Source organism: Oncorhynchus mykiss, chromosome 13 (genome assembly GCF_013265735.2).
Source record: "Oncorhynchus mykiss isolate Arlee chromosome 13, USDA_OmykA_1.1, whole genome shotgun sequence".
In the NCBI taxonomy this organism is placed as follows: Eukaryota; Metazoa; Chordata; class Actinopteri; order Salmoniformes; family Salmonidae; genus Oncorhynchus; species Oncorhynchus mykiss.
In genome coordinates, this window is record NC_048577.1 from 63375445 (window position 1) to 63394145 (window position 18701).

The following is an 18701-nucleotide window of genomic DNA, read 5'->3' on the forward strand; positions in this document are numbered from 1 at the left end:
GGTTGCATCACTTCCTGGTATGGCAACTGCTCGGCCTCCAACCACAAGGCACTACAGAGGGTAGTGCGTACGGCCCAGTACATCACTGGGGCCAAGCTTCCTGCCATCCAGGACCTCGATACCAGGCAGTGTCAGAGGAAGGCCCTAAAAATGGTCAAAGACTCCAGCCACCCTAGTCATAGACTGTTCTTTCTGCTACCGCACGGCAAGTGGTACCAGAGCGCCAAGTCTGGGTCTAAGAGGCTTCTAAACAGCTTCTACCCCCAAGCCATAAGACTCCTGAACATCTAATCAAATGCCTACCCAGACTATTTGCATTGTCCCCCCCCCCCCCTTTTATGCTGCTGCTACTCTGTTATTATCTATGCATAGTCACTTTAATAACTCTACCTACATGTACATATTACCTCAATTACCTTGACTATCCGGTGCCCCCGCACATTGACTCTACCAGTACCCCCTGTATATAGCCTCGCTATTGTTATTTTACTGCTGATCTTTAATTATTTGCTACTTTTATTATTATTTTTATGTTTTATTTTGAGTTATTCTCAAAACTGAATTGTTGGTTAAGGTCTTGTAATTAAGCATTTCACTGTAAGGTCTACACCTTTCCTATCAAATACAATTTGATTTGATAAAGCATGTTTTTGAGTTCTATGAACAACATACAAATCTGAGTTAGACTCAGGATTAAGTTCACTCAGTCAATATTATACCTATAGATCAATACATTGATGATCAATATGAGGATGCCTGAGCAGCTGCTTACCTTGTGGGAGGTGTGTGTGATCAGGTTCAGAGTGCCTGGGGGAGCCGTGTCCCTCATGGCTTTTATAGCCGTCCCTAGCCACAGCCTGATTTACAGACAACAACACCAATGTACAGACAGTCATAAATGTCAAACATCTATGAGAAACAACATGCTTTGTTATATGTTCACACATAGGGAGTGTTTTTAATGATTTATCAAAAGAACACTCATGTGTGGATGTATAACAAGCTTCGGCTTAGAAAAACACCTTTCAACATTTTAGTATTTCACTGTCACAACATGGCTCATCATATTGTGATGTGCTCATCAAAACTCAAATCATAACATCACACCTTTAATGATGAGTCAGTGGATATGATGGTCTGTTCAGTAACACTGGCAGACTGCTGTTATGAGGTACAACTTCTTATAAGTGTGTATGAGCCTTTATAATGGCGTATGAAATGTTTAAAAGCATATCAAATGTTATGTTGTTCTATGCATGAATCAACATTTCAGCGGACTCTAAATGGCTATTGGAAATGAATACCTACACTCCTAAGCACTATTTAGAATACCAAATGGTACTTTGGCTGTCCCAATAGGAAAACCCTTCGAATAACACTTTTTGGTTCCAGGTTGAACCCTTTTTGGTTCCATGTAGAACCCTCTGTTGAAAGGGTTCTACCTGGAACCCAAAAGGGTTCTACCTGGAACCAAAAATGGTTCTACCGAGACACAAAAAAGGGCTCTGCCATGGCGACAGCCAAAGAACCCCTTTGGAACCCTTTTTCTAAGAGCGTGTGTAGAATATGAATATTGAACTTGAAGTTATTTTTAAATGCCTATATATTCCACGCTTTTTTCTTTATTTTTCTATGTTCTTTCACATTTATATTAGGCTCCGTGCATTTTGTGCACATCATGTAGACCAGAACAATTATATTCCTGTGGGACCAGACAACCTAACAACAGCCCCGACACGATAGCCCCTGGATACCAAATGCGCGTTCCTTCTCGGCTCGCGCGGCCGTCACTGCAACGGCATACGCTACAATAACATTTCAGACCAGAGGCACGGCGCTTGCTTACAATGAAACACAGGCGGAGGCTGGCAGTGGAACTCTAGCCTGTGGTGCCTGCCATTTAGACAGAGAGATGGGTAGATGACGACCGAGAGCAATGGAGTCGAGGGCCCGTTGGTAGCATGAATGACAGGTATCACAAGGCGGCCCGGGATGGCTACCTGGACCTGCTGAAGGAGGCTACGCGGAAGGACTTGAACGCGCCGGATGAAGATGGCATGACACCGACGTTATGGGCCGCTTATCATGGCAACTTGGAGGCTCTGCGACTTATCGTGGGCAGAGGGCAAGTAGGCTTTTAAGAACTGAAAATGTACTTTGTCACGTGTGGAATGTTGTATTCCTTTTGCTCAATTCGTGCAGAAGCTAAGGATAGATAGTGTCCATATATCGTGTGGTTAATAATATTGTGTTTGGTAGACATCTAAGTATTATTGCGCACTCTTATCATGGAAAGATACGATAGGTAAAGTTCCCCCTGTGTTAAATAGTTATTCTATTGCCCACCTATACTAGCTAGCCTACCCCTTCATGCAGTGCTCTGTGTAGTTTATGTATATTCTCCTATGGAACGCATCACCTCTGTGGGAATTAGGTCCGGTCTAGTAAGATCTGTAGCGTTAGGTAAGGTCTGTAACATTAGGTAAGGTCTGTAACATTAGGTCAGGTCTGTAACATTAGGTAGGGCTAGTATTAAAGGTCTAACATTAGGTAAGGTCTGTAACATTAGGTAAGGTCTGTAACATTAGGTAGGGCTAGTATTAAAGGTCTGTAACATTAGGTAAGGTCTGTAACATTAGGTCAGGTCTGTAACATTAGGTAGGGCTAGTATTAAAGGTCTGTAACATTAGGTAGGGCTAGTATTAAAGGTCTGTAACATTAGGTAGGACTAGTATTAAAGGTCTGTAACATTAGGTCAGGTCTGTAACATTAGGTAGGACTAGTATTAAAGGTCTGTAACATTAGGTAGGACTAGTATTAAAGGTCTAACATTAGGTAGGACTAGTATTAAAGGTCTGTAACATTAGGTAGGACTAGTATTAAAGGTCTAACATTAGGTAGGACTAGTATTAAAGGTCTGTAACATTAGGTAGGACTAGTATTACAGGTCTAACATTAGGTAGGACTAGTATTAAAGGTCTAACATTAGGTAGGACTAGTATTAAAGGTCTGTAACATTAGGTAGGCCTAGTATTAAAGGTCTGTCACATTAGGTCAGGTATGTAACATTAGGTAGGGCTAGTATTAAAGGTCTGTAACATTAGGTAGGACTAGTATTAAAGGTCTAACATTAGGTAGGACTAGTATTAAAGGTCTGTAACATTAGGTAGGACTAGTATTAAAGGTCTGTAACATTAGGTAGGGCTAGTATTAAAGGTCTGTCACATTAGGTCAGGTATGTAACATTAGGTAGGGCTAGTATTAAAGGTCTAACATTAGGTAGGACTAGTATTAAAGGTCTGTAACATTAGGTAGGACTAGTATTAAAGGTCTGTAACATTAGGTCAGGTCTGTAACATTAGGTAGGGCTAGTATTAAAGGTCTGTCACATTAGGTCAGGTATGTAACATTAGGTAGGGCTAGTATTAAAGGTCTAACATTAGGTCAGGTCTAACATTAGGTAGGGCTAGTATTAAAGGTCTAACATTAGGTCAGGTTTGTAACATTAGGTAGGACTAGTATTAAAGGTCTAACATTAGGTAGGACTAGTATTAAAGGTCTGTAACATTAGGTAGGACTAGTATTAAAGGTCTAACATTAGGTAGGACTAGTATTAAAGGTCTGTAACATTAGGTAGGACTAGTATTACAGGTCTAACATTAGGTAGGACTAGTATTAAAGGTCTAACATTAGGTAGGACTAGTATTAAAGGTCTGTAACATTAGGTAGGCCTAGTATTAAAGGTCTGTCACATTAGGTCAGGTATGTAACATTAGGTAGGGCTAGTATTAAAGGTCTGTAACATTAGGTAGGACTAGTATTAAAGGTCTAACATTAGGTAGGACTAGTATTAAAGGTCTGTAACATTAGGTAGGACTAGTATTAAAGGTCTGTAACATTAGGTAGGGCTAGTATTAAAGGTCTGTCACATTAGGTCAGGTATGTAACATTAGGTAGGGCTAGTATTAAAGGTCTAACATTAGGTAGGACTAGTATTAAAGGTCTGTAACATTAGGTCAGGTCTGTAACATTAGGTAGGGCTAGTATTAAAGGTCTGTCACATTAGGTCAGGTATGTAACATTAGGTAGGGCTAGTATTAAAGGTCTAACATTAGGTCAGGTCTAACATTAGGTAGGGCTAGTATTAAAGGTCTAACATTAGGTCAGGTTTGTAACATTAGGTAGGACTAGTATTAAAGGTCTAACATTAGGTAGGACTAGTATTAAAGGTCTGTAACATTAGGTAAGGCTAGTATTAAAGGTCTAACATTAGGTAGGACTAGTATTAAAGGTCTGTAACATTAGGTCAGGTCTGTAACATTAGGTAGGACTAGTATTAAAGGTCTGTAACATTAGGTAGGACTAGTATTAAAGGTCTGTAACATTAGGTAGGACTAGTATTAAAGGTTTGTAACATTAGGTAGGACTAGTATTAAAGGTTTGTAACATTAGGTCAGGTCTGTAACATTAGGTAGGACTAGTATTAAAGGTTTGTAACATTAGGTAGGACTAGTATTAAAGGTCTGTAACATTAGGTAGGACTAGTATTAAAGGTCTAACATTAGGTAGGGCTAGTATTAAAGGTCTGTAACATTAGGTCAGGTCTGTAACATTAGGTAGGACTAGTATTAAAGGTCTGTAACATTAGGTAGGACTAGTATTAAAGGTCTGTAACATTAGGTAGGACTAGTATTAAAGGTTTGTAACATTAGGTAGGGCTAGTAGGGTCAGTAGCAAGGTGCAGCACCAGTAGTGCTAGAGGGGTGTGCCATAATAACACATGAAAGAGGAGATCAGTAGCCTGCTGTAGCCTGCTGATCTTTAGTTTGTTCCTTGTCTGTGGCAGGTTAGCCACACCAATAATGCCTAGGTGGTGGTCAGTGAGTATTTATTGAAGTCGTGTATGTTTGTTCCATTGAAATGAACTGTTTTGGCTCGGGGTAAACAAGTAAAAGGCCACCAATACCACCACCACACTGACCACACTAATAGTGCATACTGTAGAGAGGCCTACCTACTGTGAACATTTCCTGTACTTTTATTGGACAGATTATGTTTTCTGTGTTTTGGAATACCATAGAATATCACATAATAGAATACCATAGAATAGAATACCATATAATATAATATAATATAATATCATATCATATCATAGAATAGAATATCATAGAATAGAATATCATATCATAGAATAGAATATCATAGAATAGAATATATCATATCATAGAATATCATATAATAGAACAGAATATCATAATAGAATAGAATAGAGTATCATGGAATAGAATATCATGGAATATCATAGAATAGAATATCAGAATAATATATTATAGAATAGATCATATCATAGAATATCATAGAATAGAATATATCATAGAATATCATATAATAGAATAGAATAGAATATCATATAATAGAATAGAATATAGTATCATGGAATAGAATATCATGGAATATCATAGAATAGAAAATCATATATCTATTGTTCATTTGGTTAGAACAAAAATTGCCTTCTCCTTTTCCCCAAATAACCCCAGACATATATTGACTGGCACAGCTAGGGTCAGCCACGAGGATATAGCCTAGCTGTGTAGACCAGTTTAATCATGAACCTTTCCATTGATAGACTATTAACTGAGTAGGTTAGCTAGTTCCAGACATTTAATGTCACATAGTGCCCCTAGCAGTGCCCTGAGGCAGTGGTTCAATCCCCTGTTCTACCAGTCACTCTACACTACTGTATCACTCATCTCATATTCTTTATCTGTCAATAAAACTTCCAAATACCCCCCAAAAATATCACATTGGATCTGATAAATGTTTTGTTGACGTGATGATGTGCATTGATTGATTTCTTTGTGGAGGGACTACTGGCTCCAACTATAGACTAACCAATGAGCAAGCTACTGCTTAGTTATGTCACTGTTTTTCAGATAACCATAAAAGTGTCCATCTCTAATCATATCCTAGCAACATAAATGTTTGCCAAAAAAGGAAGCCTACCATGATCAGTTAAGGCTGTTGTTGTATCCTCTCCTCAGCTTAACATTGCTTTTTGAAAAAACACCAGAACGTCAGAGAGGGTGAGATTAGAATTCTACATGTAGAATGTTACTTTACTGGTTATTGTGCAGGTCAGAATTATGTGATGCAACAATGGACAACTCATCACGTCATCATCATGCTATTTCTTCTTTCAGTAAAAACGTGTAAAGTGTCATGCTTTTTTTACAGACAGACAATGTCACTTAGTTTCCATGTATGTCATTTGTCAGTAGCTATAAAATTAATTCAGATCAAACATTCTATTCAGGATAGAAAATGAATACATCTAATTTGGGACAATCAGTGCAAATGACCAGTGGCCAATGAGCCTGTTTAGATAACGTCAGGTTCAAAACTTATGGCAACCTTGATAAAGATTTTTTTTAAAGATTGTATGAAATAATACAAATACTGAGATATTGTATGCACAAAAAAAGGGGAAATATTATTTTATATACTAATAAAATTGATCAGAGAAAGAGAGTGTTTAACATGTGATAAAAAAAGAGATGTGTAAACATTTCCCAATTTTATTGAGCGTACAATCAAATCAAATTTGATTGAGCAAACAATATAACTCAGTATTTGTATTATTTATTTATTACAGTCTTTTTTGCTCATCTTTATCAAGGGTTGCCAATAATTTTGGACCTGACTGTATGTTGGGTTTAGATTAGGAAGCACCAGTAAACTGGAGTACACAAAGCTCTCTTCAGTGTGTTTCTGGCTGACCTGGTTTCCCTTCCTGTCCAGAGAAAGAAGCCCATTAGCAAAGTAGTTCATTGGCAAAAGTTCGGTGGAATTTTCTCTCTAATCTCTATTTCTCTCTCTTTCTGTCCCTCTCTCTCTCTCTTTCCCTCCATAAATGTGTATACACCTAATATGGGTTGGGTTGGGAGGGGGGGGGGGTCCTGTTTGGGTGTTTAAGACAGGGGCTTTCACACATACCTTGTGTAGGGGGGGAGATTGTAACGACAGTGGTCACATAGAGAACTAAGTATCCCACCACAAAGTGGTATACGAGGGTGAAGGTGGTTGGCTGTAGGATGAGGATCGTACCAGAGCAATAGGCTGGTGAGGGCCTCAGTACTCCCAGCTGGGGTTTCAGACCCTTATATTTCCATGGCTCAGTTATCTGTTTCACCAGGGCCCTGTCAGGTGTCCCATTGGAAATGACACGTAAAAGCTCTTACAAGATGCCACCTTTTCTCAAGCTTCCAAGGCTTTTGGTAGAGGTGGGGACAGTGGAAAGGAGAGTCTCAGTCAGTGGTAGAACATAGGGAAAGCCCAGTTTCAGCTGTTCTGTCAGCAGTATTCAGCTTTCAGGAGTCCAGGAGAGTACTGGGGAGCTTGAGAGGTTCATAAGTGAGGTAGAGGCTGAGCTGGTGGGGCCGGGCTGCTAGATCATCTATCTGAACTACGCTGGGTGTTTTCTTTCAGAGTCCAGGAGAGTACTGGGGAGCTTGAGAGGTTCATAAGTGAGGTAGAGGCTGAGCTGGTGGGGCCGGGCTGCTAGATCATCTATCTGAACTACGCTGGGTGTTTTCTTTCAGAGTCCAGGAGAGTACTGGGGAGCTTGAGAGGTTCATAAGTGAGGTAGAGGCTGAGCTGGTGGGGCCGGGCTGCTAGATAATCTATCTGAACTACGCTGGGTGTTTTCTTTCAGAGTCCAGGAGAGTACTGGGGAGCTTGAGAGGTTCATAAGTGAGGTAGAGGCTGAGCTGGTGGGGCCGGGCTGCTAGATAATCTATCTGAACTACGCTGGGTGTTTTCTTTCAGAGTCCAGGAGAGTACTGGGGAGCTTGAGAGGTTCATAAGTGAGGTAGAGGCTGAGATGGTGGGGCCGGGCTGCTAGATCATCTATCTGAACTGATGGATGTTCCATGTTGAGAGGGATGGATGTTCCATGTTGAGAGGGATGGATGTTCCATGTTGAGAGGGATGGATGTTCCATGTTGAGAGGGATGGATGTTCCATGTTGAGAGGGATGGATGTTCCATGTTGAGAGGGATGGATGTTCCATGTTGAGAGGGATGGATGTTCCATGTTGAGAGGGATGGATGTTCCATGTTGAGAGGGATGGATGTTCCATGTTGAGAGGGATGGATGTTCCATGTTGAGAGGGATGGATGTTCCATGTTGAGAGGGATGGATGTTCCATGTTGAGAGGGATGGATGTTCCATGTTGAGAGGGATGGATGTTCCATGTTGAGAGGGATGGATGCTCCATGTTGAGAGGGATGGATGCTCCATGTTGAGAGGGATGGATGTTCCATGTTGAGAGGGATGGATGTTCCATGTTGAGAGGGATGGATGTTCCATGTTGAGAGGGATGGATGTTCCATGTTGAGAGGGATGGATGTTCCATGTTGAGAGGGATGGATGTTCCATGTTGAGAGGGATGGATGTTCCATGTTGAGAGGGATGGCTGTTCCATGTTGAGAGGGATGGATGTTCCATGTTGAGAGGGATGGATGTTCCATGTTGAGAGGGATGGATGTTCCATGTTGAGAGGGATGGATGTTCCATGTTGAGAGGGATGGATGTTCCATGTTGAGAGGGATGGATGCTCCATGTTGAGAGGGATGGATGTTCCATGTTGAGAGGGATGGATGTTCCATGTTGAGAGGGATGGATGTTCCATGTTGAGAGGGATGGATGTTCCATGTTGAGAGGGATGGATGTTCCATGTTGAGAGGGATGGATGTTCCATGTTGAGAGGGATGGATGTTCCATGTTGAGAGGGATGGATGTTCCATGTTGAGAGGGATGGATGTTCCATGTTGAGAGGGATGGATGTTCCATGTTGAGAGGGATGGATGTTCCATGTTGAGAGGGATGGATGCTCCCAGCTCTTTCTTCTTTGGGGTTGAAAAAACAGAGTTTGTCTGGTGGTGTAACTTCTGCTGTGGGGAGATGAGGGAGCCTGACGGGTGTGTAACTCCTGTGTGTTCTCAGGTTCTGCTCACGGACGTTCCCAAACTCAGAGAAATTAAAATGATTTTCCCCGGACGTTTCACAAACTCTCGGCTGCCATCTCCAAGATGGCCTCTGGCCGCGCCCCGCTGGTCGATGGTCTGCCTGTGGACTTTTATAAAAAAGTGAATTGGACAGGACTTTTTGTGTGTGTTGCGTGAGTGCGTCGGAGGAGTTGCAACTAAGCTGTGGGTGGGTGGCTCGAGTGACCTAAAGAACTGGAGGCCTGTAGCGTTGTTCTGTGGGGACTATAAGGTCTTTGCCAAGGTCCTCTCTAACAGACTGAAGTCCCACTGGGACCAAATGTACTGTGTACCAGGATGCTCAATCACAGACCATCTGTTCATAATCAGAGACATAATAATCAAGGCTTCAGAATGTGGACCTTTGGACCTTCTTCATTAGAAAGCCTTTGATAGGACGGACCATGAGTATCTGTTCAACCTGCTGTCTGCTGTCGGTTGTGGGGAGAATTTTGTGGCCCGTGTTAAAATGTATGGTGAAGGTGGGCGGGGGGGCTGGGTAGGCCAGTCTGGGTAGGCCAGTCTGGGTAGGCCAGCCTGGGTAGGCCAGCCTGGGTAGGCCAGCCTGGGTAGACCAGCATGGGTAGGCCAGCCTGGGTAGGCCAGCCTGGGTAGGCCAGCCTGGGTAGGCCAGTCTGGGTAGGGTGGGACATTTTCCAGGGAGGTCCTCTATCGGGGCAGCTATGCACGCTTACTATTGAGGAACTTCTGGGCCTGCTACACAGGAGGCTGTGGGCAGTGTGCGTGCCAGACAGGGTTGGGGACAGGTGTAGCAGTATCAGCATATGCTGCTGACGTCTCAGAGATGATTAGGGATGAGCAGAAACTACGGGGTCTAGTTTGAGAGGTTACAAGGGGGCGTCTTCGGTTAAGGTAAACTGGGGCAAGAGTGAGGCTCTGTTATGTGGGGCATGGAGGGACAGGGTAGCTTCCAGGGGGGGGGGGGTTGCAGTGGGTCTGTGAAGGGCTCAATATTCATGGGATGTATCTGGGCTTGGAGGGGTGGGTCAGGAAGAACCGGGAGGGAGTGTCATAAGCGGTGGTGTCGAAGCCAGGCGAAGTGGAGGTGGCTCCTCTACCAAGTGTCATACAGAGGGAGGGTGCTGATCATCAACAACTTGGTGGCATCGTCCCTATGATATAAACTGTTCTCAACGGCCCCGGCGGTCTGCTGCCTGTCCAGGAGGGGAGACAAGGCCTCATGGACCTGGAGAGCAGGGTGGCAGGCTTCTGACCCAAAGTGGCACAGAGACTATACCACACTGATGGCTGGAGGGAACTAGCATGTGCTCTGTTGAGGAGGGCTGGCAATTTAGGGCTGGACCAGCAGCTTCTCCTCATGAGGCCGAACACAGCAGGGGTCTTAGACTTTTACACTCTAGTACTGAGGGCCTGGCAACAGCCAAGGACCACACGAGAAGGGGGTGTGGTGCATGGGCCATGGGAGGCCATCTTCCACAACCCACAGATCCCTTTAAGGTTGTTCAGCCACCCTGCAGGGATGTTTAATGGCATCAAGAAACTGCCTAAGCCACCGTTTCCACCATTGCAAGTGACAGCAGACACTAGGGACTGGCAGGAAGGTCCGGAGGATGTACTGACTTTTAACACTCTGATCCTGGGGAAGTTTGCGAAGGTGGGGGGCAATGCACTGTTCACCCTCAGGGTCAAGGAAGTTAGGCACATCAGGAGCTTAGCGGGAGTGAAGGGGCATCAGTGGCAGGGGGTTGTGGGGGCTGAGAGCATGGCAGGGTGTAGGTGGAGGGTGCTCTATAAGCTCCCATTGTCGAACAGGTCAGGTGACCGAGGTATTCAAGCAGTGAAAGGGCCAAATGTGTTTGGTGTAATTTTTTGTCTCCCTCTCTCCCTTTCTCTTTCTCTTTGTCATGTATCTCTCTCTCCTCTCTTTCTCTCTCCTCCATTTCTTTCTGTCAGTGTGTCTGCTTTTGCCAGGCATAGTCTGATCTCTCGTTCTCTCACACAGACTAAAGTGGGCCTTGTGTGCATTTCAGGAACACAAATATACTGTAAGAAAATGCCAAATTAGGTTTGATGTGGTTCATTAGTCCTCTGTGCATTCCACCATTTTGTTGAGGGAAAATGTACACAAAGTAACACAATGGCGGGTCCACTTAGACAGTGTGGTGATAAAGTAACCGATAACAACCCTAGTTCTAGGAATTCCCACGGTATACAGCTTATAAAACATTTACTACACTAAATGTGTACTGTACCCATCTCTCACTGATTATGATAAACAGCAGTTCTAACACCATGAAAAAGTGTGCGTGACATTCGGTACTAAAGATACTTCCATAGTTTCTCACAACACCAGTGACTACTAGACAGCAGCACCCTTGAGATCCAGGGAGATCATTTCAGTGATGTCTGACAACTTTATTGGGTTTGCTGCTGAAATACAGGCCTGGCAGATTTACAGTGGATTTATAGTGAATTTATAGGGGATAGTGAAACAGTAGCAGTAGGGAGCAACAATCTGTCATTCTATGATGTAACAACAAGCATAGTCAGGATACTGAGGACAGTGGAGTCCTTTTCAATTCCATTCTTATCATATTTTAAGTGAACAAGGGTTATCGTGTGTTATTATTGGGCTATGACCTGCAGTAAAAGGTGCCCAGAGAAGAGTGAGGGATGTGTAAAATCATGTAATGTCTAACAACTGGAGCTGTAATTGCATAATAAACATTATGTATCATCAAATAGCTGGTCGTCTGTAGCTCAGTTGGTAGAGCATGATGTGTGCAATGCCATGATGGTGCGTTGGATTCCTGGGACCAGACATAAAATGTATGCGTCAATGTAAGTGGCTTTGGATAAAGTGTCTGGTAATTGGCAGATATTATATAATAGCACTGATATTTAGATTTATTTGAGATTCGTCTGCCCAGAGGCCCGGGCATTTGTGACACAGTCCTTTAAAGCACTTGACCCTTTGAGTCCCCTTTGCACATACATTTGCACCCCAAAACATTTACCAGGAGAGTAGACAAATAAGGAGCCCCAAAAGACGCTAATAATCAAAAATTAGAGAAAAAAAAATATTTATTTGCATTTTGACAAATAAAGATTTAATGAAGAAAAGTACTCTTGTAACTCAGTTAAACTGTGATACATATTCTTAACTTGTTACGGCTAGACCCCTCGACAACATCCGGTGAAATTGCAGAGCGCCAAATTCAAATTAAATTACTATAAATATTAAACTTTCATGAAATCACAAGTGCAATACATCAAAAATAAAGCTTAACTCCTTGTTAATCCAGTCGGCATGTCAGATTTCAAAAAGGCTTTACAGCGAAAGCAAACCATGCGATTATCTGAGGACAGCGCCCCATCATACAAATGCATGACAAACATATTTTAACCAGGGAGGTGCAACACGAAAGTCAGAAATAACGATATAATTCATGCCTTACCTTTGAAGATCTTCTTCTGTTGGCACTCCAAAATGTCCCAGAAACATCACAAATGGTCCTTTTGTTTGATAAATTCCTTCTTTATATCCCCAAAATGTCAATTTATTTGGCACGTTTGATTCAGAAATACACCTGTTCCAACTCGCCTAACATGACTACAAATGATCTAATAAATTACCTCTAAACTTGGTCCAAACAACTTTCCTAATCCAACCTTAGGTATCCTAAAACATAAATAATCAAATCAAATTTAAGACGGATTATACTGTGTTCAATAGCGGATAAATTCAACGTGGAGCGAGCTCCAGGTCGTGCGCAACAAACAATAGTCCACTTGGCTTGACACTCACAACGAGCAGCCGTACTTCTTCATTTCTCAAAAGAAAATCATCAACCAATTTCTAAAGACTGTTGACATCTAGTGGAAGCCATAGGAACTGCAACCAGATGCCTCATAAATATAGTTTCCCATAGAAAACGAATTGAAAACACAGTAACCTTAATTTGTCTTTTTCCTGGATGGTTTGTTCTCAGGGTTTCGCCTGCCAAATAAGTTCTGTTATATTCAGACATTATTTGAACAGTTTTAGAAACTTTAGAGTTTCTATGCAAATCTACCAATTATATGCATGTCCTAGATTCTGGGCCTGAGTAACAGGCAGTTTACTTTGGGCACGCTTTTCATCTGGACGTGAAAATAGTGCCCCCTAGCCCGAAGAGGTTTTAATAGAACAGAATGACCCTAACCCTACCTGACCCTAAACCTAGCCCTACCTGACCCTAACCCTACCTGACCCTAGCTCTAGCCCTACCTGACCCTAACCCTACCAGACCCTAACCCTACCTGACCCTAACCCTACCTGACCCTACCAGACCCTAACCCTACCTGAACCTACCGGACCCTAACCCTAACCCTACCTGATCCTAAACCTAACCCTACCTAATCCTAAACCTAGCCCTACCTGACCCTAGCCCTACCTGACCCTAACCCTACCTGATCCTAACCATACCTGATCCTAAACCTAACCTTACCTGATCCTAAACCTAACCTAAACCTACCTGACCATACCTGACCCTAACCCTACCTGACCCTAACCCTACCTGATCCTAAACCTAGCCCTACCTGACCCTAACCCTACCTGACCCTAACCCTACCTGAACCTACCAGACCCTAACCCTACCTGATCCTAAACCTAACCCTACCTAATCCTAAACCTAACTAATCCTAAACCTAGCCCTACCTGACCCTAACCCTACCTGATCCTAAACCTAACCCTACCTGATCCTAAACCTGACCCTACCTGATCCTAAACCTGACCCTAACCCTAGCCCTACCTGACCGTAACCCTACCTGACCCTAACCCTACCGGACCCTATACAAGTACAATACGCCCTACCCAACCCTGACCATATACCTGACCCTAACCCTACCCTACCCTAACTGACCCTAACCCTACCTGACCCTGACCCTACCTGACCCTACCTGATCCTAAACCTACCTGATCCTAAACCTACCTAACCCTACCTGACCCTAACTGACCCTGACCCTGACCCTGACCCTAACCCTACCTGACCCTAACCCTACCTGACCCTAACCCTACCAGACCCTAACCCTACCTGATCCTAAACCTTAACCCTACCTAATCCTAAACCTAACCCTACCTGACCCTACCTGACCCTGACCCTAACCCTACTTGATCCTAACCCTACCTGATCCTAACCTTACCTGATCCTAACCCTACCCTAACCCTACCCTACACCTAACCCTACCTAATCCTAACCCTACCTAATCCTAACCCTACCTGACCCTAGCCCTACCTGACCCTAGCCCTACCTGACCCTACCTGATCCTAAACCTGACCCTAACCCTACCTGATCCTAAACCTGACCCTACCTGATCCTAAACCTGACCCTAACCCTACCTGACCCTACCTGATCCTAAACAAGTACAATACGCCCTACCCAACCCTGACCATACCTGTACAGTAGAATAAGCAGGTCAGATGAATTCAAGGATGTTTCATATATACAGAATAGTAGAGACCAATATAAAGTATATTTTTTAATTGTTCTGTTATTTTGTATGCGTCTGTGACCCCTCAGTTCCTAGAAGATTTAGACCGTGACCCCTCAGTTCCTAGAAGATTTAGACTGTGACCCCTCAGTTTCTAAATTATTTAGACCGTGACCCCTCAGTTCCTAGAAGATTTAGACTGTGACTTCTCATTTCCTAGAAGATTTAGACTGTGACCTCTCAGTTCTTAGACGATTTAGACTTCTCAGACCACCTTTGTCTTATGTCCCAGACAAGACGACACATGCAAAACAAGACACTAAAATTGGCACACTAGAGAGGAGACAGTGAATAAATTCCGGCGACCCAGTTTGAACCCTTGTAGGTAACACTAGACTGTGAGAAACCAGGGTTGGGCAGGTGATATTTTAATAATTTGGCTCCCTGAGCTAATGCAGAGGCTTTAGCTCAGAAGGCTAAGTACAGTAATGTGTTAGCAACTTTTTTCTCAGAGTGCAGGGTTATATCTAGAACCAAAAAGGGCTCTTCAGCTGTCCCCATAGGGGAAACCTCTGAAGAACCCCTTTTCATTCCAGGTAGAACCCTTTTGGGTTCCATTTAAAACCCTTTCCACAGAGGGTTCTACCTGGAACCAAAAAGGTTTATCCTATGGGGACAGTCGAATAACCCTTTTGGAACCTTTTTTTCTAAGTGTGGATTGTCAGATCAGGGCAGGAAGAAGTTAAAATCAGTCAAGTTAGGAGTTAGTTAATCCTATGGCTCTCCTGGGGGGGGGGGGGGGGGGGGGGGGTGGGATCAGGATCAGGCAGGTGAGGTGTTAATCTGCTGGCGTTCCTAGTTAATGCCTTTAACTCATTGGACTAAAACTGTTGTGTTGCACACGAGACCCGGGTTGGTCACAATAAATCAAGGTCAGGTTGGTGAAAGGTGCTAATCCTGGCTCTGGTTGGGACTAGCGTGGCAGGCACACAGCTTCTCCGTTGTCTGTGAAAACCTTGCAGCTTTGTCCATCAATAATGTATCCCTAGCCCCTGCGACCAGTGCAATGCTAGCTGCACCTCATCAACTATTGATCAAGCCTGTTGGAGAACTAATGCTACAGTATATAGGGATGCTACGACGGAGCTCAAACCCTGTCTGTTAAAGCATTTATGTTGGAAAGTCAACTGAAATCAACTCAATTATTGCTTAAAGGTCATCTGGAATTATTATTTTTTTTTTTAAACAGTTCACAGCCTCTCACTTCCATTGATTGTTAGCTAGCTAGCGGTGGCTGATGTTAGTGAAGGTCCTAATGGCTTTTCAAAGAAAACTGGAAAATTACAGACTTGGGTTTTTATATCAGGTAAATTCATTTGAATTCAACCACTTTTTGACAGCATCCCTGTAGATTTATACAACACTTTCCATTAGAAATCCAAGGCTTAAAAACAAAGGTGTCCATGTGTGCCGATGACTCACGTTTTATATTAAGTTCGCAATCTAGATCCCTGCAATGTCTCGCTGAAGATCTAGATAACTCTTCTGGACTAAAACCTAATTATGATACGTGTACAATATTACGTATTGGATCTTTAAAAAATTACTTTTACATTACCCTGCAGTTTACCTTTAAAATGGGTTTATGGTGAAGTAGACATACTTGGTATTCATATCACAAAATATATAAATGAGCTCTACACAATGAATTTCAATAGAAAACTTGTAAAAATAGACAAGATCCTGCAACCATGGAGGAATATACCTGTCTATTTATGGACAAATTGCCCTGATTAACTCCCTAGTTGTATCTCAGTTTACTCACTTATGACGCTGCCTACTCCTGATGATTCGTTTCTCAAATCATATGAGCAAGAAATATTTTGTTGCAAAAGGGTTTGCTAATGATCAATTAGCCTTTTAAAATGCTAAACCTGGATTAGCTAACATAACGTGCAATTGGAACACATGGTTGCTGATAATGGGCCTCTGTACGCCTATGTAGATATTCTATTAAAATAATCAGCGGTTTCCAGCTACGATAGTCATTTACAACATTAACAATGTCTACACTGTATTTCTGATCAATTTGATGTTATTTTAAGGGACAAAAAAAGTGATTTTCTTTCAAAAACAAGGACATTTCTAAGTGACCAAAACTTTTGAACGGTAGTGTGTGTGTACACTGCTCGAATAAAAAAATCTTGGTCGACCAAACAATCAACCATCGACTAATTGGGGTCAGCCCTACTTGCCTTGCACCACTTATTAGATATATTAGCTTGATAGCAAACGTCCTGGCCATGTGATTTATCATAGTAATAAGCAGCAGCAATCTAAAGGACCAGATGGAAAACATGCCAGGAAAAGTGATTGGCTGAAATGATGAAGTAAGTGGATGGAGAAATACAGTTGTCAAACAGTTTTTTGGTCTTTTATTTATTTACATTTAACGTAAATGGAGTTTACGAGTGTTCAGATCATTTTTACATTTGCATATGTTGTAACTTAGACTGCACATCATCGGAGGTTGTGTTGTGCCTCCATCGGTTGAGACACAACATGTAAAGGTTTAAAAATGTCAATTTCTTGAAAAGAATAATGTTTTTTATAAAGTATCAAATAGTTTGACAACCCTGTTTGTAAGCTTTTAAAAGATAATCTCAACCGTTGATCTTTTCCAAGTGATGAAGACAAGTCTCGTGGTATGGTGGGGTATGCAACACGGGTCAACATTGAGCACCTTTATCTCTTCAATGTGAAAAAGAGTCACTTTCTGATCACTTCTAAAATGGGCAAATATGTATGGAAGGTTTCGTTCAAATCAAAAGGGTTGTTGTCAAGAAAGTGATTGGATTGACTCTGTCGTAACAGGACCTCTTTCACCCCTCTGCCCGGTTGACACTAATACAGATGATCTTCCCCATGCTTGACTATGGCGATGTCATCTACAGTTCAACATGCAAGGGATCCCCAGAGAAGCAAGATGGGCTTCATCATTCCACCATTTTGTTGAGGGAAAATGCACACAAAGTAACACAATGGCGGGTCCACTTAGACAGTGTGGTGATAAAGTAACTGATAACAACCCTAGTTCTAGGAATTCCCACGGTATACAGCTTATAAAACATTTACTACACTGTGTACTGTACCTATGGCTCACTGATTATGATAAACAGCACGCATTCACATTTCCATCAATCGGCCTGTCAACATATCCTCCAACAATAGAACAGTGTTGAATAATACCTGACCTCTACTGTACAAGTAGAATACACTCTACCTAACCCTATCTGACCCCCTAATGGGCTACCAAGTGGCGCAGTGGTCTAAGGCATTGCATCTCAGTGCTAGAGGAGTCACTACAGACCCTGGTTTGATCCCGGGCTGTATCACAACCGGCCATGATCAGGAGTCCCATAAGGCAGAGCTTGGCCAGGCTAGGCCGTCATTATAAAATAAGAATGTTCTTAACTGATTTGCCTTGTTAAATTAAGGTTCAATAATAAATAAAACCCTACCAGACCCTAACCAATATAAAATATATTTGTTTCATTGTTCTCTATTATTCTGTGTACATCTGTGACCCCTCAGATCCTAGAAGATTTAGACTGACCTCTCAGTTCCTTGAAGATTTAGACTGTGACCCCTCAGTTCCTAAATCTTCTAGACTGTGACCCCTGTTTCTAAATGATTTAGACTGTGACCTCAGTCCCCGTCCTTCTGTGTTGTCACATGCCCCCGTCCTTCTGTGTTGTCACATGTCCCCGTCCTTCTGTGTTGTCACATGTCCCCGTCCTTCTGTGTTGTCACATGTCCCCGTCCTTCTGTGTTGTCACATGTCCCCGTCCTTCTGTGTTGTCACATGTCCCCGTCCTTCTGTGTTGTCACTTCTGTGTTGTCACATGTCCCCGTCCTTCTGTGTTGTCACATGCCCCTGTCCTGTCCCCATCCTTCTGTGTTGTCACATGCCCCTGTCCTGTCACATGTCCCTGTCCTGTGCTGTCACATGTCCCTGTCCTTCTGTGCTGTCACATGTCCCTGTCCTTCTGTGCTGTCACATGTCCCTGTCCTTCTGTGTTGTCACATGTCCCTGTCCTTCTGTGTTGTCACATGCCCCTGTCCTGTCCCCATCCTTCTGTGTTGTCACATGCCCCTGTCCTGTCACATGTCCCTGTCCTGTGCTGTCACATGTCCCTGTCC

The 18701-nt window shown here is 42.9% G+C and overlaps 2 protein-coding genes across 7 annotated transcripts in view; one reads left to right on the plus strand and one right to left on the minus strand.

Moving 5' to 3' along the window:
- Positions 1-18701, minus strand: part of LOC110487424 (proton channel OTOP2-like) — a 29506-nt gene that overhangs the window by 5753 nt on the left and 5052 nt on the right. The gene's annotated exons all lie outside the window — the stretch shown is intronic.
- LOC110487153 (Usher syndrome type-1G protein homolog) overlaps positions 1744-18701 on the plus strand; it is a 29297-nt gene continuing 12339 nt past the window's right edge. For both annotated transcript variants that reach the window (XR_005035637.1, XM_036941872.1), the window contains exon 1: positions 1744-2125. Coding sequence is in view for 1 of the 2 variants with exons in the window: in XM_036941872.1 (XP_036797767.1) it covers positions 1962-2125 (164 nt within the window). In the remaining variant the exon portion in view is untranslated. The remainder of the gene's footprint in view (positions 2126-18701) is intronic.